The following is a 26,691-nucleotide window of genomic DNA, read 5'->3' as shown; positions in this document are numbered from 1 at the left end:
CTTGTTTTAAAGAAGTCAGGAATCTCGTGGTGCACTTGGAGCCTCGCAAAAGCAAAGACCCAAAGTGCAAGCTCCCTCCAGCTCTGGGGCCAGTGACATGTCTCAGTGCAAGCGCAAAACACGAGTGGGAAGAAGAGCCGAGGAGAGAAGGACATGGGCAAGTGCGGGGCTGACCCTGTGCTCAGGGCAGTCAGACTCTGTGATGCTGTGGACGGTCCAGCGGCTCTGGGCAGCAGCACTCAGGAGAGACAGCCTCTGTCAGAAGAAGGCGCGTGCCCGAGTAGCTCTACTGGGACCTGCACCTGGTAAGAGGTTCTGTGTTGAGTGATGGATTTCTGTGATCAAGCAGGGTGTAAAGGAATGCATCAAATCCGTGGAATTAGATGACTGTATCTCCGTGAGCAAACAGAACAGGTCAGAGGCACCAAGAATCTTGAACAAAGGCATGACCGAGAGGACACCACCATGCAGACACTACAATCCTGAGATGAAAAGAGAGAGGAAGAAACCAAAAGTCTGGGTGGAATGAACATTTGAGAACAGGGTGTCAAGCCCTCCAGTTAAGCACCTACGTCCTGCTCACAACCTGTAAGTGACAAGATGTGGTGCTCCATCACCATGTCACAGAGGTTAGGTGTGTTGCCCAAGGCCACACCAGAAGTAAGTGGCAAGGCTGGATTCCAAGACCGTCTGACCACGAAGCCATGACATATAAAGTCAACACAGAAGAGCCATCAGAGGCTTACACCAAAGCCACATGCTGTTATTTCTCCCGCCGACACACTGTGCCAAGGGTCTGTCAAGCCCAAGGTCTTCCCGCCCCGACTCGTGAGCCGCTGAATGGAGAACACCCTCGCCCGAGAGCTGGCGGAGCTCATGGTGACTTTGGCTCCCCCCAGATTACTCATGACAGCAGCCATCTGCTGCCTCAAGCACCCTCCTTGCTCCTTACTTCCAGCCAAATTTCTGCCTGTCCAGAATGGGTAGGGGAGGGAGTCAAGAGAACATGTACGCTTTGTGCAGGCGTCCTGTTAGGCCTTGTCAAATCCATGGCGGGGCGTTTCTGTTTCCAGTGAGGGTGCAGGAAATCACAAGGGGCTGTTGCTCCCACAAAAACAACAGGACCCATCTTTATTTAAGTCCACCAGACTGCCAAGGACACAAAGAAGCCGAAGTGAACCAAATTCTAGAAGCGAGTAAGCACTGCCCAAGAGGAAAGAGACCCGTGGCTGCTCTCATCCCTGGCTCTGTGAGATGGGGAACTGCCTCAGGTACGAGGAGGCAGGGCTGGGGGCTGGGCCAGGAGAGGAGAGAGAGATCCACTTCAGCCCTCGGGGCCCTGGGTCTTCACTGCACCCAAGGCAGCAACAGCAAGGATTCCTGGCCCCAGAGTGAGCAAGGGAAGAGGAAGTCCTCTGCCACAAAGACCGTCACAAAGAGCAGAGGCTCTCCTGAGGCGGGGCTGAGCAGAGAGAGGAGAGAGCTTCCCCAAGAAGTGGAAAGCTGGAGAGAAAAAAGATCGTGCCAACAACTCGAGAAGCTGGCCACCGGCCTACAAGCTGATAGAAAACGCGCACCATTTAGAAAGGCAGCAACTGTGCTGTGAAAGAGAAAGCAAGTTCTGGAGTCTCACCGTGCTCAAATGCCCAGCTTTCCTGCAAGGAAAGTCCTGATCCTGTTCTCAAAACATCTGAAGTCAGTGGAGAACCCATTCTGGAGCTGCAACAGAGTCCAGATTCAGCTCGACCCCAGATGAGCTTCTGGGAAGATCCAAGGCCACCCCCAGGTTTGATGATAGTCTGGGAAGGCTCACGGGACTCACGATACAGTCAAACTCACAGCTACAGTTCCTTATAGCATAAGAATGCAAAGCAAAACTCACCAAGGGAAGACGCATGTGGGGCCAAGTCCAGGGGAAACCAGGCATAAGTTTCCAAGAGTCCTCTCCCAGTGGGGTTCCACAGGGCAGCTTAATTCCCCAGCAACAAGCTATAACGACACCTGTGAAATGGTACCAGCCTGGGAAGTTCGCAGGAAGCTCGGTGCCAGGACTTTACTGGACTAATCACAAAAGCACAGATCAATGCTCCAGATTCTTAGAAGCAAGCAGATATTCGGCACACGCCGTGCTGTCTAGACAGTTTAGGCACCGTAACTCCTCTTAGCAATGACGGTTGTGGGAAGTCCTCTCGTGTCCAAGGTCCCAAATGCCAGCCAAGAGGAAAACTTGCAAGGACATCTTCACAGGACACAGCTAGGCCTGCCTGTTAGGTATCTCCGGACAGTCCCCCACACTACTGGCCTGATATGAAAAGAGGTACTTTACTTTTCCCATGGCCAATTACTAGTTAGCTCAATCTCTACTGTTCTTTCATACATATTATCTAGCATTTAGTAAAATATTAGGAGACATCCAAAGAAACAAGAAAATGAGCTCCCAAATCAAGAAAAAATAAATAGATGGGAGGAGTCAAGATGGCGGAGAAGTAGCGGCTGAGACTACGTCAGCTAGCAGGAGATCAGCTAGAGAGCTTATCTAAAGATTGCAAACACCTGCAAATCCATCGGCAGATCGAAGAGAAGAAGAACAGCAATTCTAGAAACAGAAAAACAACCACTTTCTGAAAGGTAGGACTGGCGGAGAAGTGAATCCAAAGCGACAGGAAGATAGACCCCGGGGGGAGGGGCCGGCTCCCGGCAAGCGTCGGAGCAACGGACACAAAATCGGGACTTTTAAAAGTCTGTTCCGCTGAGGGACATCGCTCCGGAGGCTAAACCGGGGCAAAGCCCACGCGGGGTCGGCGTGGCCTCAGGTCCCGCGGGGTCACAGAAGGATCGGGGGTGTCTGAGTGTCGCAGAGCTTGCGGATATTGGAGCGGGAAAGCCGGCTGCAGAGACAGAGCCGACAGTGAGCTCGCAGCTCAGGGTTGCCTTGAACCGGTCGCAGGCTCGGTGAGCTCGGAGCGCGGACGGAGGTTAGGCAGACGCGAGTTACTAGGAGCTGTTCGCTGAGGGCGCACTGAGGAGTGGGGACCCGGGCTCTCGGCTCCTCCGGGCAGGAGACCAGGAGGCCGCCATTTGTATTCCCGTGCTCCGGGACTCTACGGAAAGCGCTCAGGGAACAAAAGCTCCTGAAAGCAAAGCCGAGCAGATCACTCAGCCCGGCCCCTGGTAAGGGCGGTGTAATTCCGCCTGGGGCAAAGACACTTGAGAATCACTACACCAGGCCCCTCCCCCAGAAGATCAACAAGAAATCCAGGCAAGACCAAGTTCACCTACCAAGGAGTGCAGTTTCAATACCAAGGAGAGAGCAGCAGAATTCCAAAGGAGGAGAAAACAAACCACGGAACTCATGGCTTTCTGCCTGTGATTTTTTAGTCTTGCAGTTAATTTAATTTTTTTCTTTTTCATTTTTTTTTCTCTTCTTCTGCTAAAATTTTTTTATAACTTTTACCCTTTTCTTTTTTAACGTTTTTTAACTAGATTATCTAATATATATATATATATTTTTCTTTTTTATACTTTTCTTTATTCATTTTCTTTTTTTTAATTCTTTTTTTTCTTTTTTTTCTTTCTTTATTTTTGAACCTCTTTTTATCCGCAAATCAGAAGAGATCCTAATCTCTTCAATCTTTTTTTTTCTTAATTCTTTTTTAAATTCTTGATTGAATTTTTAATTCAATCTCTTTTTTTTAATCTCTTTTTTTTAATTCTTTTTTTCTTTTTTTTTTTCTTTCTTTCTTTTTGAACCTCTTTTTATCCCCAAGTCAGAAGAGATCCCAATCAGAAGAGATTGGGAGATCCCAATCAAAGGAGATCCCAATCAGAGGAGATTTCTCCCCCCTCACGATTTGGGATCTCTTCTGATTTGGTTAAAGCATATTTTCCTGGGATTGTTGCCACCCCTTTAGTATTTTACTTGCTCCTTCATATACTCTTAGCTGGACAAAATGACAAGGTGGAAAAATTCACAACAAAAAAAAGAACAAGAGGCAGTACCGAAGGCTAGGGACCTAATCAATACAGACATTGGTAATATGTCAGATCTAGAGTTCAAAATGACAATTCTCAAGGTTATAGCCGGGCTTGAAAAAGGCATGGAAGATATTAGAGAAACCCTCTCCAGAGATATAAAAGCCCTTTCTGGAGAAATAAAAGAACTAAAATCTAACCAAGTTGAAATCAAAAAAGCTATTAATGAAGTTCAATCAAAAATGGAGGCTCTCACTGCTAGGATAAATGAGGCAGAAGAAAGAATTAGCGATATAGAAGACCAAATGACAGAGAATAAAGAAGCTGAGCAAAAGAGGGACAAACAGCTACTGGACCATGAGGGGAGAATTCGAGAGATAAGTGACACCATAAGACGAAACAACATTAGAATAATTGGGATTCCAGAAGAAGAAGAGAGAGAGAGGGGAGCAGAAGGTATACTGGAGAGAATTATTGGGGAGAATTTCCCCAATATGGCAAAGGGAACGAGCATCAAAATTCAGGAGGTTCAGAGAACGCCCCTCAAAATCAATAAGAATAGGCCCAAACCCCATCACCTAATAGTAAAATTTACAAGCCTTAGTGACAAAGAGCAAATCCTGAAAGCAGCCCGGGAAAAGAAGTCTGTAACATACAATGGTAAAAGTATTAGATTGGCAGCTGACTTATCCACAGAGACCTGGCAGGTCAGAAAGAGCTGGCATGATATTTTCAGAGCACTAAACGAGAAAAACATGCAGCCAAGAATACTATATCCAGCTAGGCTATCATTGAAAATAGAAGGAGAGATTAAAAGCTTCCAGGACAAACAAAAACTGAAAGAATTTGCAAACACCAAACCAGCTCTACAGGAAATACTGAAAGGGGTCCTCTAAGCAAAGAGAGAGCCTACAAGTGGTAGATCAGAAAGGAACAGAGACAATATACAGTAACAGTCACCTTACAGGCAATACAATGGCACTAAAATCATATCTCTCAATAGTTACCCTGAATGTTAATGGGCTAAATGCCCCAATCCAAAGACACAGGGTATCAGAATGGATAAAAAAACAAAACCCATCTATATGTTGCCTCCAAGAAACTCACTTTAAACCTGAAGACACCTCCAGACTTAAAGTGAGGGGGTGGAAAAGAATTTACCATGCTAATGGACATCAGAAAAAAGCAGGAGTGGCAATCCTTATATCAGATCAATTAGATTTTAAGCCAAAGACTATAATAAGAGATGAGGAAGGACACTATATCATACTCAAAGGGTCTGTCCACCAAGAAGATCTATCAATTTTAAATATCTATGCCCCCAACGTGGGCGCAGCCAACTATATAAACCAATTAATAACAAAATCAAAGAAACACATCAACAATAATACAATAATAGTAGGGGACTTTAACAGTCCCCTCACTGAAATGGACAGATCATCCAAGCAAAAGATCAACAGGGAAATAAAGGCCTTAAATGATACACTGGATGAGATGGACATCACAGATATATTCAGAGCATTTCATCCCAAAGCAACAGAATACACATTCTTCTCTAGTGCACATGGAACATTCTCCAGAATGTATCACATCCTCGGTCCTAAATCAGGACTCAACCGGTATCAAAAGATTGGGATCATTCCCTGCATATTTTCAGACCACAATGCTCTGAAGCTAGAACTCAACCACAAGAGGAAGTTTGGAAAGAACCCAAATACATGGAGACTAAACAGCATCCTTCTAAAGAATGAATGGGTCAACCAGGAAATTAAAGAAGAATTGAAAAAAATCATGGAAACAAATGATAATGAAAATACAACGGTTCAAAATCTGTGGGACACAACAAAGGCAGTCCTGAGAGGAAAATATATAGCGGTACAAGCTTTTCTCAAGAAACAAGAAAGGTCTCAGGTACACAACCTAACTCTACACCTAAAGGAGCTGGAGAAAGAACAAGAAAGAAACCCTTAGCCAGGCAGGAGAAGAGAAATCCTAAAGATCAGAGCAGAAATCAATGAAATAGAAACCAAAAAAACAATAGAACAAATCAACCAAACTAGGAGCTGGTTCTTTGAAAGAATTAATAAAATTGATAAACCCTTGGCCAGACTTATCAAAAAGAAAAGAGAAAGGACCCAAATAAATAAAATCATGAATGAAAGAGGAGAGATCACAACTAACACCAAAGAAATACAAACTATTATAAGAACATACTATGAGCAACTCTACGCCAACAAATTTGACAATCTGGAAGAAATGGATGCATTCCTAGAAACATATAAACTACCAAAATTGAACCAGGAAGAAATAGAAAGCCTGAACAGACCCATAACCAGTAAGGAGATTGAAACGGTCATTAAAAATCTCCAAACAAACAAAAGCCCAGGGCCAGACGGCTTCCCGGGGGAATTCTACCAAACATTTAAAGAAGAACTAATTCCTATTCTCCTGAAACTGTTCCAAGAAATAGAAATGGAAGGAAAACTCCCAAACTCATTTTATGAGGCCAGCATCACCTTGATGCCAAAACCAGACAAGGATCCCATCAAAAAAGAGAGCTATAGACCAATATCCTTGATGAACACAGATGCAAAAATTCTCACCAAAATACTAGCCAATAGGATTCAACAGTACATTAAAAGGATTATTCACTACGACCAAGTGGGATTTATCCCAGGGCTGCAAGGTTGGTTCAACATCCGCAAATCAGTCAATGTGATACAACACATCAATAAAAGAAAGAACAAGAACCATATGATACTCTCAATAGATGCTGAAAAAGCATTTGACAAAGTACAGCATCCCTTCCTGATCAAAACTCTTCAATGTGTAGGGACAGAGGGCACATACCACAATATCATCAAAGCCATCTATGAAAAACCCACTGCAAATATCATTCTCAATGGAGAAAAACTGAAAGCTTTTCCACTAAGGTCAGGAACACAGCAGGGATGTCCATTATCACCACTGCTACTCAACATAGTACTAGAAGTCCTAGCCTCAGCAATCAGACAACAAAAGGAAATTAAAGGCATCCAAATCGGCAAAGAAGAAGTCAAATTATCACTCTTCGCAGATGATATGATACTCTACGTGGAAAACCCAAAAGACTCCACTCCAAAACTGCTAGAACTTATACAGGAATTCAGTAAAGTGTCAGGATATAAGATCAATGCACAGAAATCAGTTGCATTTCTCTACACCAACAACAAGACAGAAGAAAGAGAAATTAAGGAGTCAATCCCATTTACAATTGCACCCCAAACCATAAGATACCTAGGAATAAACCTAACCAAAGAGGCTAAGAATCTATACTCAGAAAACTATAAAGTACTCATGAAAGAAATTGAGGAAGACACAAAGAAATGGAAAAATGTTCCATGCTCCTGGATTGGAAGAATAAATATTGTGAAAATGTCTATGCTACCTAAAGCAATCTACACATTTAATGCAATTCCTATCAAAGTACCATCCATCTTTTTCAAAGAAACGGAACAAATAATTTTAAAATTTATATGGAACCAGAAAAGACCTCGAATAGCCAAAGGGATATTGAAAAACAAAGCCAAAGTTGGTGGCATCACAATTCCGGACTTCAAGCTTTATTACAAAGCTGTCATCATCAAGACAGCATGGTACTGGCACAAAAACAGACACATAGACCAATGGAACAGAATAGAGAGCCCAGAAATAGACCCTCAACTCTATGGTCAACTAATCTTCGACAAAGCAGGAAAGAATGTCCAATGGAAAAAAGACAGCCCCTTCAATAAATGGTGTTGGGAAAATTGGACAGCCACATGCAGAAAAATGAAATTGGACCATTTCCTTACACCACACACAAAAATAGATTCAAAATGGATTAAGGACCTCAATGTGAGAAAGGAATCCATCAAAATCCTTGAGGAGAACACAGGCAGCAACCTCTTCGACCTCAGCCGCAGCAACATCTTCCTAGGAATATCGCCAAAGGCAAGGGAAGCAAAGGCAAAAATGAACTTTTGGGATTTCATCAAAATCAAAAGCTTTTGCACAGCAAAGGAAACAGTTAACAAAACCAAAAGACAACTGACAGAATGGGAAAAGATATTTGCAAACGACATATCAGATAAAGGACTAGTGTCCAAAATCTATAAAGAACTTAACAAACTCAACACCCAAAGAACAAATAATCCAATCAAGAAATGGGCAGAGGACTTGAACAGACGTTTCTGCAAAGAAGACATCCAGATGGCCAACAGACACATGAAAAAGTGCTCCATATCACTTGGCATCAGGGAAATACAAATCAAAACCACAATGAGATATCACCTCACACCAGTCAGAATGGCTAAAATCAACAAGTCAGGAAATGACAGATGCTGGCGAGGATGCGGAGAAAGGGGAACCCTCCTACACTGTTGGTGGGAATGCAAGCTGGTGCAACCACTCTGGAAAACAGCATGGAGGTTCCTCAAAATGTTGAAAATAGAACTGCCCTACGACCCAGCAATTGCACTACTGGGAATTTACCCTAAAGATACAAACGTAGTGACCCAAAGGGACACGTGCACCCGAATGTTTATAGCAGCAATGTCCACAATAGCCAAACTATGGAAAGAACCTAGATGTCCATCAACAGATGAATGGATCAAGAAGATGTGGTATATATACACAATGGAATACTATGCAGCCATCAAAAGAAACGAAATCTTGCCATTTGCGACAACATGGATGGAACTAGAGCGTATCATGCTTAGCGAAATAAGTCAAGCGGAGAAAGACAACTGTCATATGATCTCCCTGATATGAGGAAGTGGTGATGCAACATGGGGGCTTAAGTGGGTAGGAGAAGAATCCATGAAACAAGATGGGATAGGGAGGGAGACAAACCATAAGTGACTCTTAATCTCACGAAACAAACTGTGGGTTGCTGGGGGGAGGGGGGTTGGGAGAAGGGGGGTAGGGTTATGGACATTGGGGAGGGTATGTGCTTTTGGGTAAATTGGAAGGGGAGATGAACCATGAGAGACTATGGACTCTGAAAAACAATCTGAGGGGTTTGCAGTTGCGGGGGGGTGGGAGGTTGGGGTACCAGGGGGTGGGTATTATAGAGGGCACAGCTTGCATGGAGCACTGGGTGTGGTGAAAAAAATAATGAATACTGTTTTTCTGAAAATAAATAAATTGGAAAAAAAAATTAAAAAAAATAAATAAAAATAAAAATAAAAATAAAAAGGGAAGATATGGGCAAATAGAAAAAAAAAAGAAAAAAGAAATAGGAAGTGATATACGGATAGAGCAGACACTGAAATTATTAGATATAAATATTTAAATAGTGATGAAAAATGTGTTAAAGGCTTTAATGAAAACCATGTGTGACCAGATGATAAATTTTAGCAGAGATATAAAAACTGTAAGAACCAAAAGAAAATGCTAGAAATTAAAAAAAGAATCAGAAGGGAATAATTCACCTGAGTATCGAAACAGCAGATGTGATGTTAGAAGAAGGAAAAGTTATCTTGGAAAAAGATCAATAGAAGTCATATAAATTGAAACACAAAGAGAAAGAAGAATTAGAGAGAGAGAGAGAGAGATCACCTAATGCTGTGAGATACCAAACAGATTAATATACGACACAGTACTGTCCTGGAGGGGAAGGAGAAAACATATGGAGAAAAAATAGTATTCAAGAGACAATGGCTGAGAAGACACTGGTCCAGAACTGATGGAAAGGTGTCAACCCACAAGACCTATAAGCTCAGCAAACCCCAAGCAGGGCAAACACGAGGAAGCCATACCTAAGCTTACTGATGGTAATACGATGAAAACCAAAGAAAGAGAGAAAAAGCTTAAAACCACACAGAGGAAAAAGGCGCATCACACACAGGGAGAAATATTAAGGATTAGAAATAACAAAGTATAAAACATTACAGAACAATGTCATTAGAGTAAGGTCCCCCTAGAAATCCACAGTCATCAAAAGTAAAGTAAATTTACACAAAGTAAAGAATTTCCAAACAGACAAAAGCTGAGACAATTTAACTCCAGCAAACCAGCATATAACAAATGCTAGGAGGAAAATTCATCAGGTGGAAACCCAGGCCTGAAAGGAAAAAATAAAGAACACCAGAAAGGCTGAATACATAGGCAAATATAAAACCTTTTAAAAATGTCTTTAAATATATATTTTTACATACATATATATATAAAATATAAATAAATATACAAAATCATATATAATATGTAATATTAAAATGCCTTTATATAAATATATGTAAATATATTTTATGATTTAAAAATTGTATTTTGATATATCTGTTAAATATTGACTGTATAAAGCAAAAAAATTATAAACTTTGCATTGAGTTTATAACAAATGGAAGTTATACACAGAACTACAAGAGCACCAAGGGTAGAAGAGAAATAATATGAATTACAGGATTTCATTGTTCTTACACTGTTCATGAAATAGTATATCTGGAGCTAGCTAGAATGTGTTATAATACAGATGCACAGTATAACGTGTACAGCAATCACTAAAAAGAAAATGAAAATAAATCAAGATGGTACTTTTCAAATGAGACATATCAAAATTACATTAAATGTAAATGGACTAAAAGCACTCCAATTAAATGGCAGTAATTTTCAGACTGGCTGTGCACACACAAGCATAAACAAGATCCAGCTATATGCTATTTAACAGGAACACACTATCAATATAAAGACTCAGGACGTTTCCTTCAGAGTTTAAAACCCAGTGCGGTGGCTGACAGATTATGGTCCATGGACCTGCTTCATCAGAACCACGGGAATGTATGGGAGTCAAGAATGCGTGTTGACCTTTAAGCTCAATGAAATCACAAAAGCATCTCCTGGGTTTGGGAATCCATTACCTCCACATTTGTTAAGATCTCAAGGTGGCTCTGAAGTTGAGTAAGAACTGATCAGGTGGGAAGAGTAGCTGGAGGCCAGAACTGCTCCCATTAACAAAACAGGAAGCCTGAGATCCTCCAAGCACCTCCGCCTTAGGGTGGCCAGTACAGGGCTGATATTCCAAGTCTGCCCCAAGCTGTGAGGACATATTCCCTCTGGTCTCCACCCTCAAACCAAAGCCTCCTTCTGAAATAATGACATCATTGTTCCCATTTTCCAAATGAGGAGGCAGTGGCCCAAAAAGGCAAAGATAAAAATCCTCAGAGGTCACCTAGTTATTTAGTGGCATCAAGAGTTTGATCCTTATCTCCCCAACTCCAAAACCATAAATAATAACAACAAAAGTAAAATAACTCCAACATCTAAAGACATATGTAGAAAAAATCAGAGAGGGAGACAAACCATATGAGACTACTGACTCCAGGAAACAAACTGAGGTTGTGGAAAGGGAGGTGGGTGCGGGGATGGGTAATCGGGAGATAGGCATTAGGGAGGGCCTATGATGTGATGAGCACTGGGTGTTATATGCAACTAATGAATCGTTTAACATTATATCAAAAACGAATGATGTACTATACATTGGTTCATTGAATTTAAATTAAATAAGAAAAAATAAAGACATGTGAAGAAAACATAGTATCTAGAAAATATTATAATGAGTGACTTGCAAACATAAATTTAAGCCCACTAAAAAGAAAATAAACCATGGTCACTTTTTTAAGAAATGAGTCAGTTTTAAAGATTGGGGAGGGAAAAAGAACCAAAAATTTTTGATCATCTACCACATACATAACCACTACTCATACAAATGGTATTGCTTTGAGTATCTCTAACAGCAGACAAAGATATTACAATCAGCAAAAACAATAAAATTACATAAAGAGATTAAATTAAACAGACTACAAATGGCACAGTCAGGGCCTGAACTTGAGTCTATCTAATTTTAAATTCCATGTTCTCCTGCAAGATCTCATTGGTCTCAGAGATTTTCAAGTGCAAAACAGAATCCCAATGAACTTCAAAGGGCAATTTGTCACTGCTTTCCCAGGACTATATCGGAGATGATGAACAAGTTTACATTCTGCTTTGACATTGGGTAGTATCTAAAATATCATTTTTTATTTAGTTTTGCTTTTTGCTTAAATTTACTGAACAGGCAAAAACATTCAGTTCACCCAGTTCAAAACTTAATGGGAAAAGTCTCACTCTAAGCCCTGGCCTCCTATCTATCCACTCCCAGGCCTCGCTGCCCAACCGTTCAGTTTATTTATTTTGTGCATTATGCTTCAAGAGGCTTTAGAGTAGACATAAATAAATACAAATATACCTTTGCCCTTTCCTACCTCAGAGGCAGTGTACTTGACTGTTTTAAATCTTGCTTTTTCCACTTCATTTTATATATATATATATATATATATATATATATCCTTTCCAAAGAAGTAAGTAAAGGGCTTCCTTACCCCTTTTGGTAGCTGTACAGTATACTGGTGTTTGGATGCCCCCTGGTTTATTTAAGCCTTATTTTATCCACAAACATTTCCATTGTTTCCAGCAAATAACACTGCAAAGTCCTTATTTTGGACATCAGCAAGTGCATCCGTAAGATCGCTTCTTACAAGAGGCAGGCTGAGGCAAACAGCAGGTGCACCTGCAAATGGGGCAGGTTCTCCAACTGTCTCCCCAAGGCCTGGGACCATTTATCTCCCAACAGCCAGGTACAGAATGGTCTCACACGCCTTACCAACAGACTGTGCTATCAAGCTTGTGAGTATTAACTCACTGATAAGCAAAAAATGGTATCACTGCATGCTTTCCCTTTATTTTGTTTTTAAATTATCAGTGAGGTGAGGCACATTATGATATCCCTGACAGCTGTTCCCTTTACCTATTTTTCAATTCGGATGCAGAGAGCAATTTATTTTTAATAGAAGATATTCATGAAAATCAAGCAAATGTTAAAAAACCAGTAGCATAAGAATTCCAGCTGCTCAATCAGTATTTTCCTTCTTGATTTTGAAAAATACTACCTTAAAGTATCATTCTCTGGCTTTGACATCTAACAAGTACGAGAAATCTAGACTAGTTCCTAGAAGGAAAGGGTGAGTCCATCAGAAGAGCACGCAAGCTAGGAAGGGAAGCTGAGTGACCCCAAATTAGCTCAAAGAGTGGATCTGTGGAACCATTTCCTTCCTCCCCTCCACCTTCTCTATCAGAACTTCCCACCCCAACCTCAATGACTTTCACGACACCAAAGAAAATAGCAAGGTTCTGTTTTTCAGAATCAGTAATTACAATCCAGTTTCACAGGCTGTATGAACCCCAGTGAAATAAGCATGTAACCTTCACACTTAGTATGTAATGATGCCTACAGGGCTAACAAAAACAAGTGCCCCCTTTCTATAAGCATCCTCTTAAAAGATAAAACTTCATTTAAAAATAAAGTTATCCAAGACAATAAAGAGATAAGCTGCAGACTGGGAGAAAATATTTGTAAACACGTATCTGATAAAGGAACGTTAATCCAAAATATAGAAAGAACTTGTAAAACTCACAAATTGAGAAAATGAATAACCCAAGTTTAAAAAAAAAGAAAAAGAGCAAAAAGCCTGAACAAAACAGATGATGAGCAGGCACTTGAAAGATCTCCATAGCCTGTCATCAGGGACATACAAATTAAGGCAAGGATGAGTATCACCTCACACCTATTAGAATGACCCGAATCCAGAACACTGACGACACCAAATGCTGGTGACCATGCGGAGCACAGGGAACACTCACACATTGCTGGTGGGGACGCAGAATGGTGTAGCCACTGTGGAAGACAGAGTGGCAGGCTCCTGCAGAGCTAAACACACTCCTACCATACACTCTGGCAATTGGACTCCTTAGTATTTACCTAAAGAATCTGGCAACTTAGGTCGGGACAAAAATCTGCACAGTGTTTAAGCAGCTTCATTCATAACTGCCAAAACTTTGGAAGCAACCAAGATGTCCTTCAGTAGGTGAATGGATAAACTGTGGCACATCCAGGTAATAGAATATTCTACAGCACTAAAAAGAAATGCACCATCGAGTCATGAAAAGACACGGAGGAACCTTAAACGTCTATTACTAAGTGAAAGAATCTGAAAAGGCCAAATGCTGTATGATTCTAACTCTAGGACATTCTGAAAAAGCAAAGCTATGGAGACAGGAGGAGGATCAGTGGTTGCCAGGGGAGACGGGGGGTCAGGAGAGGAAGGGATGAACGGAGGACTTTCAAGGCAGTGAGACGGCTCTGCATGATAACCGTAGCATTGGATACATGTCACGATACATTTATCCAAATCCGCAGAAGGTAGAAAACCAATATGGCGCCCTACTACAGACTAGGCCTAGGGTCAGTATGACCTAGCAGTATAGGATGGATTGGGACGAATGCACCACTCTGGTGGGGACACTGACTGGGGAGGCTGTGCGTCCAAGGCAGGGCCAGACAGTATAGAAGTGTCTACTCTCCTCTCAATTTCGCTGTGAACCGAAAACTACCTTCAAAATACTTTATTAGGTAAGACGTCAAACCCAAGGAAGGCCCGTGGTTTAGTTAACAGTAGGATATCAAAGTCAATTTCCTAGTTTTGATAATACCATGGGGTTAAAGACGACACTGTCATTGAGGGAAGATGGGGGACGGGTACCTGGGAAATCCACAAGATTGTATACAGTTTAGAATTATTTTAAAATAAAACTGTTTTCAATGAGATAAAGCCCCCATTGATTAATGTGTAGGGAGACTACCACTGAGTCACCCAGCCTACGTAATCGAGAACAATCCTATTAAAGGAGCCCAACAGAGAGAGAGAAAGCCGTGTGAGGGGACTCCCACCTGTGATCAACCTGCCGCATGGAGTGGCGTCTGAGCCTACATATTTGTGAGGAAGCCAGAGCTCAAGAGCCAGAGGGAAGGAACAAGTCCATGGAGTCTGGAGGCCCTTGGCTCCGCAGACTCCTCTGGGACAAGCGTATTCTCTGGCACTTGCTCAAGATTGATGGCACTGGTTCCACCCTAGGGAACGCATTTTAATTACGGCTGCAAGAGGCACCCAGACACCTTCACTGCTCGTGAATTCTCAGTGGTTTGATGGGCTTCCCCCCACGTTTTACAGTCCTTTCGATTTTAGGATGACTTGGAAATGCTTTTGGCACAAAGATGTCCTTCACAGATTTACTTGTAACAGCAAAAACTGGGAGCAACTGAACTGTCCAATTATGAGGGCCATGGGTAATTAAACTAGGATACTCATCCTATAGCAGCCATTAAAAGTAGTTTTACAGTAAGTATATTTTCATGAAATGGAAAAAAAAAAAGTGGAACGTTGATTTTTCAAAAAGGCCATATTTATAATGTTCCAATCAGGAGGCTCTCCAGCCCTTCCACTAGGAGGTTATTCAAACTCAAAAGCGAAGTATTCTTGGCAAACCATCTGGCCACTCATTTAAGCTACGTTCTCTAAAAGAGCTTTATCTGTGGTAAAACTGAAGTTTTAAACTCCACCAAAAATGCTTGTTTACAGTATGACCTCGATTAGGTCTAAAAAAAAAAAAATACCGTTTCCAAAAATTCTGCAAAGAAAGAGAACAAAAAGCACTTTCTAAGTCTTACAGAGTGAACACGTATTAATTTTATTTGTAAAATAAATAAATAAAAACATGTAATTTTAAAAGGCAATACAAGAGTTTGTCCTTATTACAGTGTTTCCTGACACAAATTGCATCCTGCAAATTATATATCTGCATCTAGGAAAGCAAACTGGTTTCCTCTAGCAAGCTGCCTGCAACAGACTAGTCATGTCTATGCGATGATTGTGGGGTCTCATGTAGGATCAGTAAAACGGAGAGGCTAGATTCTTAGTCATATTTGCCATTGGTGTGCAGAGGGAGCGTGCGAGCACGGACACTATGTATTTTTGGATTCCGATGAGAATTTTCTGCCACAGGATGGACATGAAAGGAAGAGAAGAAAGAGACAGCCGTGGGTGGAGTAACAACCCCGCAAAGATGTCCACGTCCTGATACCTGGAAGCTCCCATGACAAAAAGAAGTTGCAATTATAGGGGAGTCAAGGTTCTTAACTATCTGGCCTTATGGTAAGGACGTTCTCCTGGGCCATCCAATGGGCCCCCAGGTGAAATCACAAGGGTCCCCCCAGGGGAAAGGCAGAAGCGAGGCACCGGAGGGAGAGAGGGGATGCTACATTGCTGCCTTGGAAAATGGAGGGCTGGGGCCAAGAGCCATGGAACGCAGGCAGCCTCCAGAAGCCAGAAAAGGCTGGGGGATCGATTTTGTCCTCAAGGCTCCAGATGAAACACAGCCCTGCCATCGCCTTGCCTTTAACTCCATGAGACCCGCGCTGGAATTAGCAAGTGTTCCGTAATAACTTGTGTAGTTTGAAGCTATGAGTTGGCGGTATCAGAGTAGCAACAGAAAAGTGATGGAGATTCGGGAAAAGAGAAGAGAAGGAAAGAGAGAAGAGAAGAGTCCTCACCTGTCAGCACGAGCGTGGTTGGCAGGAACCAACTTCGTTTTGCTTGGTCAGTCCCCGTCATGTGTCCTGTCACTTACTAACTCGTGCTATGAGAGACCCTAACCCATAGGAGGTGAGAGGCCAAGGTCGGACTGAGCGGGTCCCACTCCAGCCGCGACACCGCTCGGTACGGAAGGTGCCGGTGAGAAGGGAGACATGACCCCAGGGACAGCTGTGCCCGGGAGCTCCTGAGGCCCCAGCAGCGGACCGCAGCGGTCTGATGGCAGCTCGAACCACCCCCAAATCCACTTCCCCTGCACAGAAGCGGAAGGTTCCACAAACCTGGGAGAGAGAACAGTGAGGATTTGGGAGTGGAGGGGCTGTAGGGCTGTGTCTTGCTGGGGAAGGAAGACGCTTCCCGCGAAAAGCCCAGGAACGAATGGGAAGTCTAGCTCCAGTCCGGGGACGGGGGACGGCGAGGACGATTAAGAACTGGCGGGTCCCCTTCCTCATGGACGAAGCGAGAGCTGCCTCGGCTCACTGTTCCCAAGCACCCGACCTGCCCTAGTCTGCCGAAGTCCACGCTCCCCCGAAGGAACGCCGGTGGCTGTGCAACGTGACATAAAGCTCTTCATTTTCATCACGTAACAATCTGCACGATATCCGAAGAGCTCCCCGCGGACATACCACCACTACCTCAAGATGACAGGCGAGTCCCTCCTGAGAAACACAGATCCACCGCGGCGATACTGAAGCCACAGCACAAGCAACGGGTGCGGCCCCTCAGTTTTCCCCGCGAGCCTCTCCCTGCCCGCGAGGAGTAAGGAGACAGGCGGAGAGAAGGCCACACCTCGGACTCGGAGCAAAGTCAACCTTCCTCGGTTCAAAGCACATAAACCCTTAACCCTCTAGGCCATGTGGTTTCTTAACCACCTGAGGCAAGATCCTGAGATGTCATCGCACACAGAGCTGTTCTGAGCCTCAGAAGAGCTTGCCGGTGGTGGAGTCCAAGTCCCCTCCAAAGCGGTGACAACATGGCTTGGTCGGTAATCCAACAGTGACCGAAAGCTGCAGCTGTGGGCATGGCAGACGAGCCTAACAGGGGATCGGCTACCTTCTGTGGGGTTCAAGGCCTTCATCTGTCAGAGACGGAGGATGGGATCTACTGTGGGGTAGAGCAGAGCTGACAGGAGAGAAACTCTCGGAACGGGGCAGGCATACAGTAGGTGCTCAATAAATGCAACTTGCAAGTGTGGTGGCCCACAGCGCCCCCACCTCCTACGTTCTCTGGGGTTCAGCGGTGGACACAGTTTCAACAAATGTGCTAGAGCACCGAGCTTCCATTCGCACGTGTAGATGCAGCAGCAGCAGCAGCGAGCTGCCAGCACCGACAGAAGCTTTTAGCAAACACAGTCACTGGCCCACAGGTCCTACTGTCAGTAACGGCGGCAGAAGCCGCGGCCAAGGGCATATTCAGCATCCACGTTCAGGGGATCTCAGTTACAGCTATGACACGAATACGGACAGCCACCACCCCTGGAGCGGGCACCCCGTGGCCACCATTGCCAGGTCTCTCGCTGGGCATCATCATGCCTGTCGTACCAGGGGACTGACCCGAGGCCATCTGGGATCGGAAGCACACCCCTTGTCCTGAGAGCTCACATCCTCTCCTCTATACCCTCCAGGTGTGTGTAGTAAGCGCCTCTCTAGTCATGCATGGTCCCTGGACCTGGCCGCCAAAGGACAGAGAAACCCCACCCTTCTGGAAGGAGAGAGCACACCACCAAGTGAGCTACACCTCGGACTCTGTGCACACTAGCGAAGGGGCCCGGAAGTGAGGGGAACACCCCAAAATAAGGACAGCTTCACTGGGACAAGCGATGCCCTTCCAACACGCCACGCACCGCGTCCTCTCACCTTGAAGGAGGCGTGCTGCTCCATGTGCCGCAGCAGCTGGGGCTTCTGGGCCGCCGTGTAGTCACACACCGTGCACTTGAACTGCTTCCCTGGAAAGGAGAGAAGAGAAGGTGAGCGTCCTTGGGCTAACAGCTCCCGCGTGTGAATGCGGTGCCAGGCCCGGAGCCAGAGGAACAACGATCCCCTGGCCACGTGGGAGTCCAGTAGCTCTAGGGAAACGGTCTACCCATGCCCAGACCCCTGTCGACCACAGGCAGTGACAGAGAGGGCTCGCCACGGAGGGAGAAGAGCAGCCAGCTCTGCCTGGGGAGGCCCCAGGAATGACACCACTGAGCGGGCTCTGAGAGTAAGTCAGGGTGCGGCCCACTGACTGGACGAAAGAGGAGCACATCTGGGGAGCACAGAGGTGGGGACTGGAGCGACTGGGGCTTCCTTCTGGGACCCGCAGCATGAGGTCTAGAGAAGGGCAGGCTCTGGCCCTTGAGAGGCTGCTGGACCATCTCACCAAGAGCACTGCGCAGTCCCGAGAGCCAGGAGAAGGCAGAAGGCCACTCAGCAAGGCGGCAGATGTGCGCTGGGCACACCTAACCCTGGCAGGAGTGGAACGGCAGAGGTGAGGGGCTGCTAGAAAGGCACCAACAGACAGAAAACACGGCTCTTTGGGAGGGTGAGGTAGCAACATGCACATCCGTTATTGGGATGAGCAGACCCATAATTCACCTGTTAAAACAAGTGAACGGACATAAGCGGGTGCTGCATTTTATACTCCCCCTGCCCTGGTTGGCACAGGGGCTAGCACACGGGGTTGGCATTACTGTGCTATACAACCTGTCATACCCAGGCACTCCACAGCTCTCTGGTCAACACTTCCATTCTTCTCCTTCTAGAAGCATCCCTGCGTATAACCTTCCTCTGTGGACTTCTGTAAACCTTTAATGCCACAATCGGTACCTTCCCCCACTGACCACTTCGTTCTTCTACCTCCTCTGCCCCTCCCTGGTCTTGGGACTGAGTATCCAACCATCTGCGGGGCCTCTGCCTAGCTGACCCAAATGTACTAATTTGGACTTTCTATCCTCCCCACCAAACGGGTCCCACCTCCAGACGTCCAGTTCTTCGCCGCCCAATCGTGAAGTCGGAGACTTGACGGCCTTCCTCAATATCCCCAGGACCCCAACTGCACGGACTTCGGTTTTTCAGCACCTGATTTCACCTCCTAAGTATCTCCCTATTTCTGTTTCAATACCTCCACACTGGTTCAGGCCCTCCTCATTTCTTTTCTGGACAAGGGCAAAAGCCTGTTGCCTGGCTTGCTCCCCTTCAGGTAACTCCCCTATCCATCGGCCACCTGTCCACCCAACCATGCATCCCCACCCACTAACCATCCAGCCACTCGCCTGCCCGCTCTGTCGCCCTCCCCCTCCCTCCGTCCATCATCCGTCCATCCACGCGGACGCCCCACCCTCCATCCAGATGATCTGACACGTGAACTCTCCCACAGCCCTTCCTGCACACCCACCAAGGACTCCAGCCGCAGAACGAAGCCGGAGCATGATCCAGAGGCCCTGAAGAACTGAACTAACTCCCCGTACCTGACCTTTCTCTCTGACTTCCGGTTTGCCTTTCCCTCTGTCAGGCTCCGGAACACAGAAATCTTTCAGTTCTGGCGACATTTTGGCAAATCTTTGCTAACATCTTGCACGACTGGTGGGCACTGGCTTTCGGCAACTGGCCAGTCTTCACCAGAACTCAAGCTAAATGACATCTCTGGCAACTGGGCTAAGAGTGAGCCCTCTGCGTGCTCCCCCTGACCTTCTCCACACGCTCCTGTCGGTGCCCGACTCTGCAGCATCGCCTCTGCCTGCTCCCAGGCCTGGGGCTGCCCCGGCTGCCCACAGGGACCGCGTCTCATTCATCCCCACATCCCCAACGCCTGAAGGCATGGTTCACGCTGAACGTATCCTGTGCATTTTACTGACCCAGGCAAGGAACAGAAAGATTCATGTGTATCTTACATGAATAACACTTTCAACAGTTAACCGCAAAATGGAAATTATATTAATACCATGAAGCCATCATTCTAGATAAACGAACCCCAAATTCCAGATTCCACTAATTCTCCAAGTCCGAAGTGTGGGGAAAACGTCTTCACATGTAAGGCAGACGCGTTATAATTACAGACCAAGGGACACTTGTGTTTATAAATAGAGTCTCATCTTTTATCACAGGGCCACACATTTCCGCACGTCTTAGAGATAACCGCTGCCCACCCCCCAATTCTTCACCAATTCCTGACCCACACGAATGCATCGTCATTGGGCCAGGGAGCCTGAGGAAAACGGTGTTGGGTTCCCCACTGCCTTAGCAGGGGCAGGAAGGCCAACACAGCTATTCTCCAAACTGATAAATATTTTCACTCATTACCAATACACATCGCTCAATGAGCAAAAGACGAAGGGCTAAAAAGGTCCCCTGCAAGGGATAAATGGAATCACGTCGGTTGAGATGCAGAGTCAGCCTTCTACAGACACATAAAGAAAGAACGCAGCTTCTAAAAGCCACGCTTCCTACCCCGCCGGAAGCCTCAGAGACCCGGCAATAAATACTACAAATGTTTCAGCAACCTGCCAGTCCCCCATCAAACAGGCCTGGGAGAGCACTTGACATAATCTTTAGCTGCCTAATTAAAATAATGCAATGGGGACCCGTGACTCGTCGTGAACGAGCAATGCCTGGTGACTGTCGGCTGATCTCTGTCAGGACGCTCCTGAGGACGGCAGGGAAAGAGGACCAGGAAACGCAGCACTGGCCCGAAGCTAGAGTGACCGTCAAGGGCTGGCCGCCCCATGTCTGTGTCCGGATCACACTGCAGCCCGGGAAAAGAGAAGAATGATTACAAAAGAAAAAAGAGGCAGTCCTGGTCAGAAGTGAATCCATTTTCACAAACCTATCTGGCTAGCTCCACCCAGTGAGCTACTGTCCAGCAGCGGCTGGGCTCCGACTTGATGTCCGTGACCTCAGCCACACACCCCCGAGCCTGGGGGGAGGGGGCAAGCCATGCTAAGCCCTCTTACAGATGAGGAACAAGATTGGACCGTGAATCTGAGTAACCGCGGGGTTATGAAGTGTCCGTGGCGGAGCCTGGATGCGGACAAGTCCCCATTCAGAGCCACGTAACAAGCCTTCAGCTCGTAAGGGCACGACATCAATGTCCCAAAGGGAATAAAGAACTTATAACAGTGTGAATGGATCTGTACCATAAAGGCCATGGCACAGGATGGTGACCCATGAGAAAGGAGTGCCCAAGAAGGGCCACTGGCGACGGAAGTGCGTTCTTTCAGGCTCCATCCAGCTCGCCCTGAGTGACCCTGGGCTTTCTTTTCTGCAGCTCGGAAGCTTCATTAGAAGCATGGGGAGGTCATGTCGGATGGACTCCGACAGTGGGTGGCAAGCAGCTGAAAAGCAGCCCTGAAGAGATGAGGCCAAGGGCACATGCAGGTGACCTAGCGGGGGGCCGTGGGGGGGGGGGTTCTCCACCAAGGCCACTCGGCACAGCTGTGGCAGCGCCCCTCCAGCCCTATCTCTGGTGTTCTCCCTGGTGTTCTCCGGGACAATCAGGGATGGGTCTAATTAAGCCAGCCTAAAATAACAAACCTTAACCAGGAAAACTAAGAACAGGAGAAAGGGATAAAGTATGACCAATTATAACGTCAAAGAGGCTACGGAAGGCCTTCCTCATCTTGCCCCCCAGCAATCTCTCTGGCCTTCCCTCCACCGCAGCAAGCTGTGGCCCCCTGCAATGGCTGGCAGGCGCCCTGAAGGCGGATTCCCAGTTCCTTCTCTAAGCTCCCGAGCAATGCCCCTGCCCCCGCCCTCCACTCTGAGGACACAGCACACCACCACTCAGACCTCTGCACCTGCTGCCCCCTGGCCTGGGATGCCCTTCCCAAATCCCCCCACCACCATCCCATTTATAACTAGAGTCGCTTTTAGAGACTCACTTTCGGAATTCCTCACCTCGGAACGTTTTCATGTTGAGACTGAATTGTCTCATATTCCTATTTTCCTTTGCCTTTTTCAAGGTTCTCAGTATGAGCTATTTTCACACCTCAACTGTACTGTGCCACAGATTTTACTGATTAATCTTAACATTTAGCTTCACAACAGTGGGAGTTTGCAGTTTTGTTCTGCTGTTCTTGTGTCCTCTCCTGTTGTCTCCAAGTGACTCATCGCCTCACCTCTGGCAGGTCGGTCTGGCACCTTCGCTGGGTTGTGGGTCCCCTGGGGACAGGGATGGCACTCCTCTCCTTCTGGTCCCTGGGTCTCCTCCCTGGGTCCAGCAGGGAGCACACGCTGGCTGCAGGGCTAGCGGTGAGTGACAGGAGAGCCCCAATGGGGTGACTGCCCCGCCACGTCCCCTCTCTCCCCATAACAGCCACCGCAAGAGGAAACAGAATGAAAACAGGCATCTGTGAGGAAGTGACAGTCAAGGTAAGACGGGAGAGTGGGGAAGACCAAGCCACATGAAGAGGAGGTGAACAGTCTGGGAAGAAGTAAGCAGACACACGGAGACCCTGAGCCTCTCTGGAAGCTCCCACAGTACCGTGATCACAAAGGCCCCCTTTCTGCTCCAGCAACTGCCAATGGGTTTCTGTCAAGTGCAGTCGAAAGAGACCCAACAAACAGATGTTGGATGAACCAGTGAGCGCACGAGTGGGAGCCACCGAGACCCCAGAAAGCAAACAGAGAAAAACAGCACATCAACAACTCATCAAGAGGGGATTAATTAATTTCATTCATCAAAAGTCCACCAGATCGAACAGTTACATCCAACACTATGAACCAGCCAACGTTCTATAAATGCAGATTAATCCATCCATCCACTGAACCCTCGAATTTACCTGTTCAATTGCGAGTTATCAGAAAACTACGAAGGACAGTGACATGGTGAGATCTGACACACATTACACCAAGAAACGGACCGTCTCTAATAAACATGAGGCACCAAACGCTGAACGAGCGAAGCTGGAGTGCTTCCATGTATCTGGCACAATTTCCTGAAAGCAGCAAGTTGGCAGTGTACCCCATGATTAACACCACCGAGACAAAATAGCCATCCTGCTCCCGGAAATGTGTCCTCAGGAATTAATTCAAAGGCAACTAGAAGTTCATATTCAAGAAAGGGCTCCTTGCGAGTAAGTTTTAATGAGGAGAAAACAGTGTCCAAAAGTAAGGGACTGGTTATGCAGCTCATGGATGGCCCACGACCTTAGTGAGACATTACAAACCCCCAAATGTAATATTCATGGGCCCTGTGGCAACAAACAACAAGTACAATCATTAATTTTAAGGCTGGAAGAATGTGAGCTATGCTTTAACTACAACTATATAATCATTCCATAGGAACACAAATAATGCCTGAAAAAGATTTTTTTTTTAAAGTAGGGCTCCACGCCCAGCATGGAACCCAACACAGGACTTGAACTCGTGACCCTGAGTTTAAGACCTGGGCTGCGATCAAGAATCAGATGCTACATAGACTGGGCCACCCAAGCACCCCAAAAAATAATTTTTAAAAGAATAAAATTTATGTTGGGTGATGGAATTGTGGGCACAATTACAGAAAGGAATTAGATCTTTCCAACTATTGTTTTAATGTTTTCTGTGCAACAGAATAGCATTTTGGATAAACCAGCAACCATCTCTGAAAGGCTGGGATGTTCCAGCCCATCTCCTATGACATACAATTACCAAGACAGATCTTTCAACATGGAGCCATAAAATGGTATCAGCGGTTCCTGAACTTGATGTTCAAGAGAGTTCATGGTCTTTTAAAGTGCTGCCCCAGCCTTGCCTAGCTGTACGCTGATTTACAATTGTTCCCTCTGGGCAGGCATCTTTGCCCATCTTCTTCACAAATACAAGACAGTGGCCTAATTTGGTGGCTAATCTCAGAGGTGGTCATTTCTTATCTTCTTGGGGAAGATTTAACTCTTGCCAACAGTCAGAAGTCATTCTGAGCGAGGAGGGCAAGAGAGAGAAGAATCATAGCACTTTCTGGAGAAACACTCTTGAGGAGAGCCCTCTGAGCGACTACAGGAACCCACTGCCCCAGTGAAGAAAGCAAACTGCAGGGACAAAGTCTTCCCGGCCACAGGCCACAGCATTTACAATCCCTGTTATGTAGGACACTCTTACTTGACCCTGAGGCCCAGATGTTAAAGGTCAGAATGATAACAACCTAGATGAACCTCACAAATAATGTTAAAGGGAAGAAGCCGGACACAAAAGAACATGTATTATGTGAATCAGTTTACAGGACGTTCAAAGACAGGCAAGATCCAGTTAGAGCATGAGCGATCCGGGCAGCTGCCACCCTGAGGAGGAGTGGAGATGGCTGTGGGAGGGTAAGGCAGACTGCAGAGGGGCTGGCAGTGTCCTGTGTCTGATCCTGGGATGTGGAGATGCCAATGAACTGCCTTTGTGACAACCGGACAGCTGTGTGCTTTTGCATGGGTATGATACTTTAATTTTAAAAAGGTAAGGGCAGGGGGAGAAAAGAAAACCACCACCGCAAGAACAAAAAAGGCTACCTTCCCCAGAAGGGGCTCAGGAACTGTGCCGAATGAGTTCAAGAAAGAAAAGATGCATCAGGCGGTTCGGAGAGGAAGTCGGGGCTGCTGAGCACCGTCCGCGAATTACCCAGCTGGCAAGGAAGAAGATACCACCAGCATCCCCTGCCCCTGAGACTTTCAGTTCGGCATCTTTCTGAGAGCCAGGCTGGCTGGAGATTTCCCGTGAAGACACTGCAGCTTGTTCTGGAAGCACCATGTTTTACCACCAGCTTCTAGTTCCTCAAAAGGTATCATCCTGTACAGCTCCCCTTCAAAGACAGCCCTCCATCCTCCCATTTCTCTTGGCAGGAGTCTGTTTCTCTGGTAACGTGAGCTCTTCGCCCTCATTCCACAGCTGACAGGCTGATGGAACAAGCTGACCCCTGACCCCTGACCTTCGAGCCCTGGCTGGACCTGGTGACAGGACATTGGCTGAATGCAAGTAGCACCAGACAGGAAAGGAAAGAACTGGGTCTGCTGTACCCTTTACTGAGGTCTTACTCAGCCTGTCATGTCAGCATAGAGAGGACAGGATCTAGAGGGAGGGAGCTAGTGGGAAGTAAGGTCCTTGTCACTCTGCCATGAGTTAGACGAAGAGAGAGGTGTCCCCAACCCCAAGGGACATGAGATTGCCCTCCCTGTTGAAGTTCTTTCTGCTCTGGATGGAAAGATGAATGTGCAAGAGGGAGGCCAGGAGAGCCAGTGGAGCAGCGGCCTTGCTGCACAGTCTGTGCTCACGCAGAAGCTATCCCAAGGACGGGGGGGCAGAGGGGGGCAGCATTTACCCCACACCTGCCGGGAGCTGTTGGGGGGGCTCCTGCTGACCCCCAGCCTGCTGACCAGCCCTTAGAAAATGCACAGTACCCTGGTGAGGGTGTGGAGGAAAGGGAACCCTCATGCTCTGCTGGTGGGAAGGTAAAAAGGTGCAACCACCATGCAAAACAATATGGAGGTTCCGCAAGAAAATTAAAAACAGATCTTCCCTACCATCTACTATTTGCTACCCAGCAGTTCCGCTACTGGGTATACACCCAAAGGAACAAGACTTCACAGAGCCATCTGTACTCCCCGCTTCATCACAGCATCGCTCACAACTGTCAAGACCTGGAACCCAGCCAATGCTATCAACGCAGGAATGGATAATGAGAAGTGGCATACACACACCACGGAATATTACCCAGCCCCGAGAAAGGAGGACATCTTGCCATTTGCCACCACAGGAATGGACCCGGAGGGCATTATGCTATGTGAGGTAAGTCAGATAAAGACAGGCAAGTGCTATCTTCCCTTCTCTGTGGAATCTAGAAAATGTCAAACAAAAAAAACACAGTAAAATGGTGGCTACCAGGGGATGGGGGGAATAAAAACAGGTGTCGAAGGGCTCAAACCTACAAGCAGTAGTAAATAAGCCACAGTGGGCGAATGCACAGTAAAATGTAAACACACAACACTGTACTCTACTGCAACGGGATGAATGTCGCACAACGGCAGTGTCAATCTGCAGCAGACCATGGTCGGACGCCTTCACTGTAACTACGTGCGTGATGGAGGTTAACTCCACTTACCGTGGCGACCAATGCACATTATACACACTGTACCCAATCCCTGTGTCGCACGCCTTCAACAAACATAATGTTATGTCACTTACACCTCAAACTAGAAAAATACACTTAAAAAAAAAAGAAAATGCACAGCAGCTGTCTGCTTCCTTTGTGTCTCGATACACCCTTATCTGCTCGACGAGCGTCCCTGGGGACTGTTCCAGCTGCT

At 46.1% G+C, this 26,691-nt stretch overlaps 1 protein-coding gene across 3 annotated transcripts in view; it reads right to left on the bottom strand.

Moving 5' to 3' along the window:
* Positions 1-26,691, bottom strand: part of ZFAT (zinc finger and AT-hook domain containing) — a 191,409-nt gene that overhangs the window by 58,737 nt on the left and 105,981 nt on the right. For all 3 annotated transcript variants that reach the window (XM_044244906.1, XM_044244907.1, XM_044244908.1), the window contains one exon: positions 18,308-18,396. In XM_044244906.1, coding sequence (XP_044100841.1) covers positions 18,308-18,396 — 89 coding nt within the window. The remainder of the gene's footprint in view (positions 1-18,307; positions 18,397-26,691) is intronic.

This window comes from Neovison vison, chromosome 4 (genome assembly GCF_020171115.1).
Source record: "Neovison vison isolate M4711 chromosome 4, ASM_NN_V1, whole genome shotgun sequence".
NCBI lineage: Eukaryota > Metazoa > Chordata > Mammalia > Carnivora > Mustelidae > Neogale > Neogale vison.
Note: the sequence above shows the minus strand (reverse complement) of the source record. Positions and strands in the feature narration are given on the sequence as shown.